The 12,680-nt window shown below is 33.7% G+C and overlaps 1 protein-coding gene across 1 annotated transcript in view; it reads left to right on the top strand.

Annotated features, from left to right (window-relative positions):
- The window catches only part of LOC145253559 (glucose-6-phosphate exchanger SLC37A4-like), a 53,501-nt gene that overhangs the window by 23,359 nt on the left and 17,462 nt on the right, over positions 1 to 12,680 (top strand). Inside the window, exons 3-6 of the mRNA XM_080112946.1 lie at positions 1,038 to 1,132; positions 4,137 to 4,272; positions 8,446 to 8,562; positions 9,592 to 9,753. Coding sequence (XP_079969072.1) covers positions 1,038 to 1,132; positions 4,137 to 4,272; positions 8,446 to 8,562; positions 9,592 to 9,753 — 510 coding nt within the window. The remainder of the gene's footprint in view (positions 1 to 1,037; positions 1,133 to 4,136; positions 4,273 to 8,445; positions 8,563 to 9,591; positions 9,754 to 12,680) is intronic.

Below are 12,680 nucleotides of genomic sequence, written 5' to 3'. Positions count from 1 at the left end.
TGTAAGAAAGCCTTCTACTTTAATAGTTTCTTCCCTAGGACTGCTGGTCTTTAGAATTCCCTTCCGGGTTCCTGCTTCCCTGACTGTACTGACATGCAGAGGTTCAAGTGTAATTTTGCTCATCAGGGTTCAAAAGAGAGTCGCAAATCTGATAGGCCGTAAACTGGCATCTAAGCTTCAGCCTCTGTCCCATTGTCGAAACGTTGCATCTCTCTGCCTGTTCTACAAGTATTTTAATGGTGAATGCTCTGATGAACTGCAAGCACTTGTGCCCCCACAACGTGAACACCCTCGACAGACCCGACAAGCTGCAAAATCCCACCCCCACACTGTAGAGATCCCTAGATGTAAAAGATCTTTCTACTCCAGTAGTTTCTTCCCCAGAACCGCTAGACTCTGGAATTCCATTCCAGGTCACTGCTTCCCCAACTGTACTGACATGCAAAAGTTCAAGTGCAACGTGAACCAACATCTTGCTGCCCATATTCCTACATAGTACCCCAGTAGATGTTTCCCCTGATAGTAGCCCTCTACATCAAAGTGGCACTGTGCCTTGTTTGAGGTGAAAATGCAATAATAAAAATTCATACTAGAATTGTCCGCAAGGAGTTTGGCTTAGTGGTTAGAGTACTTGGAAAGTTCAGTTGTAAAAATGACCTTCTTTTGGAGGTTGAAGGTTCAATCCTCAGTGTGAGTAATCGAAAAATACAATTGCAAATCACTTAGAACTTCTATCCAGTCATGGCTGGCTGAACAAGAGCATACTACCCCGTAAATTAAATAAAGGGTTCTGTTTGAAATTCTGTGCTGATTCCTGAGTTCACCGAAAAAAATCCCTGAGTTCAACCAGATACACCTGAAGAAGGCCAAAATATTGTGAAAACAGTAGTTGGAGGTTAAATTGATCAAAACGATGCAAACAGTAGCCTGAAGAATACAAAGAATATGAAAAACCAATCCTCATCTAAAAAAATTCAGAAAATTTTCAGATATTGAAAATCATTGATTAATCATAGTTATTCTTTTTCTTTTTGCAGGTTTCAGTTCAATATGGATGTTTGCTTTCTGGTGGTTTGTAAATGGCCTCTGCCAAGGACCATCTTGGCCTGCTTGTGCAAAGATGCTAATGGCTGTAAGTAATTACTTCTGACAAGAAGGTTATGTTTTCCTGGCATTTGTCTGTTAGCAATTTCTCTAACTATGTGACATCCACATGTAAACATCAAACACACCCTAAAAATATAAGAAAGCATACAGTAAACACTAGTCCCCTTAAATAATCTTTTGCTAATTCTACCTTTCATAATGGCAATCATTATTCAACCGATAATGTTTTTAGCCTTTATACTCAAGTGGCTCATGAGCTTTGATAAGCAGTAATTCATCAGTAAAAAAAAACAGCAAAAAAAAAAAACCCTACATTAAACACTACTATCTGTTCAAAAGTGTACCAGCTCCTCACCTAATATTCCACTTGAAAACAAGGATAATTCTTACAGAAGAAATGAAAAACTTAAAAATAGTTTCTGAATTTTTGAGATGAGGATTGGCTATTTGTATTATTTGGATTCATCAGACTACTTTTCTCATTTTGAGTGTGATTTTCATAACGTTTTGGTCGATACACCTGAAGAAGGTTGGAGGTCATATCTTCTCGGATAAACTTGGGAATTTGTCGTCCACTGAAAGAACAGTTAAGAGTCCGATGAATCCAAATAATATCAATTAAATAGCCCTTAAAATATATAAAAACATCCTTAAAGTATATATGAACCCCTTAAAATATATTAAAACAAACTGCACCATATTTTCAAGTCACCATAACTCTATAAATGAAACAATAAAAAAAATATTAACTAAATTTTCAGACTATTGTTCTCATTTCGAGTGTTATTTGCACAACGTTTTAGTTAATGTAATCTCTGATCATCTTCAGGTTTATCTTGTTGAACTTAGAGAATCTGCACAGAATTTTGAATGTAATCTTTTATTTAACCCATAGGAGTAGCACATTCTCGTTCTATCAGCCATGACTGGATAGAACTTCTAAGTAATTCACAATTGTATTGTGGGTCATGTACAATGAGGATTAAACCTTCAACCTCCAGAAAAGTGTAACATTCAAGATGAGAACAGTAGTCCAAAGAATTTAGATAATACGAATAATCAATTCTTATTTTAAAAATTCAGAACTGTAAAAAAATTTATGATATAAAATTAAATAATTTGAAACTGTATTTTATCATTATTGTAATAAAATGTGTTGGAGTTTTTTCTCCAACATGTTGTTGCCATGTTGAATATGTTGTGTCATTGTAGAAAACACTAGGTTGGAATAAAAAGGAAAAAGGACAATGATGAAGAAATAGTTGATGGAATATATTTATTTTTGTAAAAGATAAATATAAGACCCGATAGTTGAAAATTATGAAAGCATCTGTAAGCACAATGAAAATAAACATGCTAACAAATTTTTATACACCTGGGCATCATATAAATAGATACGGCTTTCTTTAAATGTGGGAATTATTCTGAGAACAAAATCTGTGATCAGTAGAAAAGGGCCATGTTAAGGTGGCTGATCCTCAGAAGCACATCTTAGAGGATGTGCAAATAAGATTGCAGAATAAGAAACAATAATAGCTGGAATGTGATAAGGACCTTTCCAAAGAGTCCTTGAAACAACAGCAGTTGCACTTTGCTATAGTGCTGCAGAATACTGCACCCCAGCACGATCTTGGAGCCAACACATAAAATCAATTGACAAAAACTTCCGAAAAACCATGCATATTACCTCAGTATGTCTGAAGTCAACCCCAACACAATGGCTACCAATAGCAAGCTCAATCGCACCACTCCACATAAGGAGGAAAGAGGCAACTCAAAAATAGATTCAAAACATCGAGGAGGAAATAAGAACTTACCAATCCAACAAATTTTGAAAGATACCTCCAGACTCAAGTCCAGAAAACGCTTTTACAATTCAAAAAGCAAAAATTTTGACCCAGTTGAAACATGGGAGGAATGGAGCAACAATACTCCCAAGAGAAGAGACATCATTGAAGACTTAATTTTTTGCTTCCCAGGTTTTGCTACAAATAGTAGGAAGCAGTGGGTAGCTGCAAAGCGGATTAGAACAAGACACTGCAGTAAACAAACACAGGTGGAGACAAATAGACTCTCTAATCTGCCCAAAGTGCAAGGAAGCCCTCGTCCCCCCAGGACACAGACCATCTGATCCTACACTGTCCAGTCATCATTCGACTGGAAGGCGACTATGCAACAGCCCATCTATCTCAAGACAATTTCTCAGACTGGCTAAAAGATAGCGATATAGAGGTCAAACCATACGATACTACTACTACTACTACTACTACTACTACTACTACTACTATCACCAGAAGCATAATCTGATAAAATGGCATCTGGTTCGAAACCATATGCAAATCTAGAGCTAGGCAGAATAGATCTATCTAATTTGTAAATGTAGCTCCTTTTTAATCTTGTGCATACATGGAGTAAATATTTTTTTTTTTTTAATTTTTTTTTTTTTAAATTCTAAATGTTTTACCTCAAGAGATAAATTGAATCTGATTCCGAATAAATAACTCCTGAAATAAACAGGAGCAATCCACAAATCTAATGTAAATAAGTTCTTGTTGAGTCGTACTCTTAAATAACCAAACCTACCTAAGTTTCACCATTACTGATCATAACCGTATTGTCTCACCGTCTATCCGACACTTCTTAACCCTTATCTTTGAGTGACCCCTGGGCATTCATAAGTGATCCCTTGAAAAAAAAAAAATTCCTGCAATGACCATCCTAAAAAACATTATTTAGAAATACAAATAAAAAAAGAGTGTTGAACATTTTTAACAGAAACTTGATGGACAAGTCAAGTATAGAATGAACTCTATTTGTACCAAATCTTGTGTGAGTACAGAAAAGATGAATTTTATTAATAATTCCATGGGTGACACCGGGAGGTTATTCTATCTATATGTTTTTTTTTGCATTTTAGAATAAAGAATAAATAAATGCTATTTCTGTATTTATATGTATAGTCCTAATTATCTCCCTTTATTCCCAAATCTTTCAGTATTTTTTACTCGTTTTTGTGTTATGTTTTATAGTGGTTTCCTCCTGAACATTTTGGTACTTGGTGGAGTATCCTCTCAACCTCAATGAATGTGGCTGGCAGTGTTGGACCCCTCATCACAACATTCTTGACAATTCACTATGGATGGAGAATCGGCATGCTCCTTCCAGGTAAATAATCACTTTTATATGGAATCTCCGTTATTTTTGTCAAAATTGGAAATATTTTCAAATTATCAGTTACGAAATTTGCATTTCTTTCACCCAACTCTTTTTAAAAAGAATCATTTAGGGATTTTGCTTTTAATGTGATACAAACATAACTACGATGAGGATCTCTATTTTTTTTTTTTTTGTTAAAACTGGAAATATTTTCAAATTTTCACCAACTATGGGTAAATGGCTCCATTGCCTTGTGGATGCCTTGGGAAAGGCTGACCTAACCCTAACCCCTGCAGCTGCGCCGGCTCTGACCATATTTGCTTTCCTTTCCATTGGATTTTGCCTGCAATGCTGAGAGGAGAATCCTGGTAACTAGGCAAACCTAGGTTTCCTTATCACCCGCAGAGGCCTGCATTTGAAGAGTCAATTCAAACTGAACTATATAGATGCTGCAGTGCACCAGACTAGATGTAGAATGCCAGTCTTATATTAAAGTTGCAAACATAAATTTCAACCCAGTTGAAACATGGAAGAAGGAATAGAGGAATATATATATATATACTAGCATTTCAGCCCGGCGTTGCCCGGGTATTTGGAGGTGTATGCTGAGCAAAAAAAAAGAAAAAAAAAAGCGGTCAATTTTTTTTAACTTTGATCACTATTATGACCCCTTAAAATTTATTGTTTTGGGCTCAAATCAAGTTATTAAGTTAGATCCATGTCCAAAGAACCTATATCTAAAATTTCAAGTGATTAGACTCAAAATTGTCAGGAGTTTGGTAGAGTTCTCAAAGGTCAAATTGTTGAAGTTTGACCCCCTTTAATCGATAAATTTCTGGCCGAAAACCGATCACATCGATTTTCCCAAATCTCGGTACCCTGTACATCAAATTTCGAGTCTGTAGACTGAAAATTGACAGAGTTATTGCATATGAAAATGTACACACACAGACACACACTTTCAGTTTTATATATATATATATATATATATATATACTATGCTTACCCCATGTTAACCTGTAGTGCATTTATTTGCAATTTGTTCTACTTTTCTATTTTAAAACTATTCGTTTTTTATATTTTTTGTTCTAATCAAAGATAATTAACTCAGTATGAAGAAATACAGAGTTATATCTCTTTCCTTTTTCAAGAGTGTGGTGATTTAATAATAATTCTGAGTTATACAAAGTAATTTTTGGAAGGAACTAAATCAAATTACATTTTATTCTTCTTAACAACATGTTACAATAATCCACAAGGAAAACTGATGTATTGAAATCAAATATTGATTTCATAGAAAGAAAGCTATTAATAAAAGAAAATGATAAAAAGACTTTACTGTTCAGTGTTGAGAGAAAATGGATAAGAAACAAAGTGCCTGTGTTTTTCACGGGTTGTGCAATATTTCCTGCACCAGCATTGCTTGAGTCCAGTGGTCAGATGTTCAAGACAACTAGAAATAATGCTCGGATGAGCAGAGAAAGACTGGTGCTATTTATAAATTCTCTTTATAGGAAACTAGTTGCACTACTAAGGCTTCAGGGGTTAGTCTACACTACTACTTATTTCATAACTTTAGAAGGGATATATGTGGTAGATGGATATATGTGATAGATGGATATATGTGGTAGATGGATATATGTGATAGATGGATATATGTGGTAGATGGATATATGTGATAGATGGATATATGTGGTAGATGGATATATGTGATAGATGGATATATGTGGTAGATGGATATATGTGATAGATGGATATATGTGATAGATGGATATATGTGATAGATGGATATATGTGATAGATGGATATATGTGATAGATGGATATATGTGATAGATGGATATATGTGATAGATGGATATATGTGGTAGATGGATATATGTGATATATGGATATATGTGATAGATGGATATATGTGATAGATGGATATATGTGATAGATGGATATATGTGATAGATGGATATATGTGATATATGGACATATGTGATAGATGGACATATGTGGTAGATGGACATATGTGGTAGATGGACATATGTGATAGATGGACATATGTGGTATATGGACATATGTGATAGATGGACATATGTGATAGATGGACATATGTGATAGATGGACATATGTGATATATGGACATATGTGATATATGGACATATGTGATATATGGACATATGTGATATATGGACATATGTGATATATGGACATATGTGATATATGGACATATGTGATATATGGACATATATGGACATATGTGGTGTATGGACATATATGGACATATGTGGTGTATGGACATATATGGACATATGTGGTGTATGGACATATATGGTGTATGGATATATGTGATATATGGATGTATGTGATATATGGACATATGTGGTGTATGGACATATGTGTTATATAGATATATGGATTCATGTTTTTCTCAAGAGTAGTGAAATTGATGCAGTAGCTCTGACAGAATTTGTGTGTGTGTTTTTATATGTACTAGTAGTATAAGTATATATAGGATGTCCCAAAAGAAGCTGAATTGATCAAATATAAGATAGAACAATAGAAGCATCAAACTAGTGAAAAAAGATTACAGAGCATCTAGATTAACCCTACTGAAGTCATCATGAGTCGTTACACCATCAAGGAGTTGATATTTACCGTAGAGTGGTACTTTCAGTTGAATTTAAATTTCAAATCCGTCAAGTTCTTTTGGGACACCTGTACTTATGGCAGTTAAGCTTCACAAACACATTTGTTTCATTCTCAAGGGAAATAATCAGGCATAATTTGCATTTTAGGATTTTTTTATTAACTCCCAACTTCCAATCAATGCTTGATTTTGTAAAAGAGTGAAAAAGAAATGAAAGTCAGAGATATAAAAAGTAAGTCACCGACAAGAAAGCAAAAAAGAAAATGGCGATGGATAGAGCATCAAAATATACTTTACCACCATGGAAGAGATCACATGAAATATGCAAATGAGATGCTTCCAGTTTAAATAAAATGCCTGTTTTCAACAGCAGCATGTTGCGTTTTGGAGTTGCGAGTTTTCAGCAGCAGAGTGTTGAGTTTAACACCGGAAATTAGTAGCAGAAATGCAGCAAATAGTTAACAATCTATCAGAAAAAGTGTAGAATAGTTAACACTTGATTATTTAATCACAGATTTTATTACCTATTCATTTGCTTCAACCAATTAGTTTTCCACCTATAATAAGATTTTGGCACTATTCACTAGGACGTGTGTCCAACAAAGGATGTCCTTTACATAGTAAAGCGCGGTTGAGTTGCATCATTCTTTTGCCCATCAACACTTTTTTTTTTTTTGTGCGAGTCGCTTTAGAATTATTGATTCATTTTTTTTATACATTTAAGTGCATTAGTGTATTTTTTAATTAATTATTCCAAAGTAAAGTTTATTTTGTGTCTACAATTATATTTTCTTTTTACAATTAATTATATTTTCTTTAAACTTCAAAATATTTCGTTTCTTACTCGAGCATAAATTATGCAGCCAATCTAAATATCTGTGTGTCCTAGACTATCTGAAGATTTTTCATTCAACTATTGGTGACTGTCTGCTATTTGTAAGTTTTCAATGATAGTGTGATCATTCATTCATTTTGTGTGAATCAGATGACTATTGTTGGCATTGGTTTCCCTGATATCTCTCTTGTTAGACTATTTAGTCACTACCTACTCCCATGATAGTTTTATAATGATGTACTGTATCTGTTTTTTTTTTTTTCAATTTTTATTAAATGTTCATCCATAGCCCTTGAGCCCCTAGGGCGGGGCATAGGCCATCTACAACTTTTGTAGATACTTTTGTAGCAAGTAGTTTTTTTTTACAGGGTGAGGGTGCTGGCCCCACGCCCAACTTTCCAAGAATGTACATACAGCGCCTAGCCTTCTCAAATGGTCACCCATCTGGTACTGGCCAGGCTCAACGTTGCTTAACTTTTGTGATCTGGCGAAAACCGCGTGTCAACATGATTGTGCTGTACTTTTATTAAATGTTCTATGAATCTTTAATAAGTTTCTTCACAATCAGTGACTCTTAAAAACCTTTTGTAAAATTTTAGATTTATTTTTGATCTTGCATTTTGACTGACAAGAGATTAATCAAACAAATTGCATTATGTATTCTTTGGGCAAATGCAACAATGATTTTTTTTATTTACTTTCTGTTTCCAGGTTTCAGTTGCATTGTTTTAGCCCTTGTGTTTGGTGTGTCAATCTATGAAAGGCCATCTTCCCTTGGTCTGCCAGATTACCTTGGTGCCCATTCAGAGAGCAAGAGTAAAAATTCAGGTCAGTTCCATATCAACATCATTTACATGAGAAGTCTTTTCTTGATATCCAAATTGAAAAGCTTTTGATCACAGGGTGATTATCCTCCCCCAAATGCTACTCACCATGTCATTAACAAAATTCACAAATCTTTTTTGTAAATCCAACATATATTTGGTACAAATAAATTTCAGTCTATATCTGACTTTCCACCAATTTTCAGTCATAAATGTACAAGAGTCTTTGATTTATCCTCATTCAATGATAAGCATACTTGGATACAATGTGCTAAATTGTTTATAGCTATGACATATTCCTCTCTTGATACTGTTCTGATTTTTACTGTGATGGCCTTCTTCAGTTCAATAAAGAATAGTCTGGGAATCTTTCTTTTTTGGGTGAGGGGGGGGGCAATCGCCTCAGACAAGATATAAAGCCACTTGTTGTTAGATGGGTAGATCCCAACTTAGAAAACATCAATTCTTCCCACTTTGTTAGAAAGTCATTCATGGAATATGAGAACTAAAGGAAAGAATAAGGGAAGCGAGAGTGATGAAATTGCTGAAAGTAAACTTAAAGTTCATTTTCTCCTTGGCATTAATTTTGAGATAATCTTCACAGATAAAAATCTCTGTAGCCAACAAATCATTCGTTCCAACGAATTATTTAAAGTTGTCTCATCTTGTTTAAAAAAAAAATAAAAATAAGAAATAAAAACATCCTCACTTGAAATTAGATGGCATGAAAAATAGCCATTACTGTTGGGATTTGTATTTATTTGAACTAGTAATCTTGTCTTGATCATTATTTTCACAATGTCAATATAACCTTCAACTTTCTTCAGATGCAACTTTTCAAACTTGGAAATTTTTATAAAATTCCCAAATTCGAAAAAAAATGCACCTGAAGAAAATCTGCAGTTACATCATCTGAAATACAAAAAATACAACCAAGATAAGAATAGTAGTCCATATAATCCAAATAATTATATTTACAGGAATCTGTGATTGTTTTGATTTGATATCTTGTAATTCCTTTTTTATCTTTTAGGCAAAGCTGTGACAGACTTTTCCAAAGTTCATTCTATATTGTTGGATCCATTTCTACTTCTGCTTGGAATCAATTACATGATCCTTTTTGTGATTCGGACGTGTGTCATGGATTGGGGTCAGTTGTACTTGATTCATGAAAAGAACTTAAGTAGAATGACAAGTGAGTACAGGTTTCATCTTTTCTTTTTGTGTTTCTTTGAATAAAAAACTTTAAGTTTATTGACACATTTTCACTGAAATAATGAATATATATAATAATAATAATAATAATAATATAGCATATTATGGATGTTTTTCACATGTAACAAAGAAAATGAATGGATATTAATGTAACATAGTACCAAAAATATGAATTATCTATATATATAATTTCTTTCCCAAATAAATATTTATTTACATATATTTTTTAAAATGCTTATACACAGACACAATTTCACAGAAATAATGAATATTAAAAAAATCAGTTTATATTTGTATTATTTATTATATTTAAAAACAATATATTTCATCAGAAGATTGTGCAAAAATGAAATAAAGCAAGCAAAGAAGCATGAAATATAATTAAGAAAAGTCTCAAATCGCCTAACATCGTCTACTTCCTATGATGTGTAATGGAGACTAATGTTTTTGTTATAAGGGAGATAACTATGTATCAAACCGGATACGAAACAGTATGTAAAAGAGCTACCATTTTAAGGTAGGGCGTCTTGTCTTGTTTGCAGCCTTGCATCCTATCAGACTCGTGTCTTACACTCTACAAGTGTACTCCGGCTAACCAAGCTTCCCAGGGACGAGCTTTTAGCTCTCACATGCTAAGTTCCTTTTCTTTACCTTCATTTACATTTATCTAACTTCAAAAGCAAGTAGCCATTTTGTATTTGTATTATTACGAAATACTAATAAACCTTTTTTTTGTTACGCATCCCACTCGGAATATTTTGTCATATTATTATATAACGTTGAAACAGATATAACAGTTTTTAATCGACTGACAGTAACATATCCCTTTAATGGATGATGAACTCCTCGATCTACATACATTCGACCAACCAGACAAGCAGCAAAATCCCACATCTTCACTGTCAAGATTCCTAGAAAACTTCCTATTTTTAATGGCTTCTTGCCTCTGACTGCCAGATTTTGTAATTTGTTTGGAGACAATATTTCTGCAATATTTCATATTTAGACAAATTTTGCTATATCTTTCTAGAAGTGTAAGCCATGTTTAGTTTCATAAAAGTTTCAGATGGTTCGTTGTTTTAAACAAGTCTTGAGAGGTGACTGGTTTGGAGTAGACAGAACAGTTTCCGATGGTTCGTTGTTCTAAACAAGTTTTGAGAGGTGACTTGTTTGCAGTAGACAGTTCCACAGAGAAAAATATTCTTACCGTGTCGAGACGAAAAAAAAATGTGAAATTGCTACAGAAAGGTTTTATATTTATGGAGCAAATCTGTTTTCTGATTGATTGGTAGCAGAACGTGAATTAATTCGATTCGTCAGTTCCTAGCAGCATCGTTTATAAATAGAATCGTCCGACTGTGTGGGATCATACCCCGTTACATGTCCAAAATATTGCAACATTAATGTATTCAGAAAGAACTCAATTATATAGTCATGCTTGACTACAGGTGAGGCCAACAGAGGACCGTCTCCCACATTACTACTACTACTAATACTACTAATACTAAGGAAGTGGAATGATTAAAACCAGTAAAAAAAATCTGAAGAAAGTAATAATGTTTCTTCTACATGTGTTCTGATGAATGTAATGTAACATGCGGCCCCAACCAAGATTGAACTCACGACACGAGTTTGTATTGTAATTCAAATCTTGTCGGTAGCTAAACACTTGATGCTTCACCAGGCCTATCAAAGGTTTTTTTTTTTTATCATGACGCCATCACTAGATGGGTTGCCTACCAATGGCTTAAGAGAGGCCTATCTTCCCTCGAACTGATGAACTCCTAACTGTACTGACATGCATTTAAATGTAATGTAAATAGACATCTTGCTACTCAACTTCCTACAATCCCCTGTTAGACATGATCCCAAATAGTAACCCTTATGACTAGGGCTATGACAACAGCATATTCTTTTTATTGTTTTGTCTCTGAGTTTGTATCCATTGATATCTTATATGCTTTTATATAGAGTGATGTGGTTCCCAGTTGATTAACTGTGGTCTGTGTCGGATATATACTCGAGAATCAAAACAATGATAAGAATATTCTGTTATCATAGCCCTATTTATGACCAATGGTAATACGCTTTGTTTCGGGTGAATAAGAATTTTTAAAAAAACTGTTTAGATAATGATTATACAATATCTATAATTATTACTACTAATTATAATGAAAGGATAAAATAATATTGCTATGATTGTCTGTTCAAATAAAAAGATTGCTACACATGTAATTAAAATTACTATCACAGTAATACCTTGAGATAAGACTGCACTAAGATACGATTTTTTTAAATATGATGATACATTATATCTATATCTACACCCTAAGGTACAATGATTTCTTTTGATATGATTTCAAAAATCGTGTGATGCCAAAAAATTAAAAAAAAAACGAGAGCCCACTAAAAATATATATAAAATGCAAAGCAAAAAAAAAAAACGTTTGTGTGTATGGAGGTATATGTATTATAGGCCAGACTATGCTGTGTCTCCATTCCTCCTCTTTCTTTGTTAGTTGCTCATCACTGTCTCCATCGTTAATTGGTTACAATTTTATTCTTTATTTTTTTATTCATAAATAAGCGGAATGATAAAAACCAGTAAAAAAAAAAAATCAGAATTGATAATTTTTTAATTATTTTTTAGATCCTAATATTTTGTTATCTTTTCCCGGTCAGCTCTATTAAGGCCAAAGTCATTTGGGACTGTGATATCAATAATGAGCACAGCTTGTTCCGTATTATATTGTCCGGTTTAATGGCTTTGTCTTTTATGTATTTGCCCGCCTGTATGTCTTTGTCAGAGAATGCTGTGACCTTTTAGTGTGTGTGTGTGTGTGTGTGTATGAGATTAATTTGGCATAATGGTTAGTGTATTCGCAAATGAGATAGAAGACTGGAGTT

Source organism: Euprymna scolopes, chromosome 3 (genome assembly GCF_053919585.1).
Source record: "Euprymna scolopes isolate OS-2025 chromosome 3, ASM5391958v1, whole genome shotgun sequence".
NCBI classification, from domain to species: Eukaryota; Metazoa; Mollusca; class Cephalopoda; order Sepiida; family Sepiolidae; genus Euprymna; species Euprymna scolopes.
This window is presented reverse-complemented; position numbering and strand designations above follow the sequence as displayed.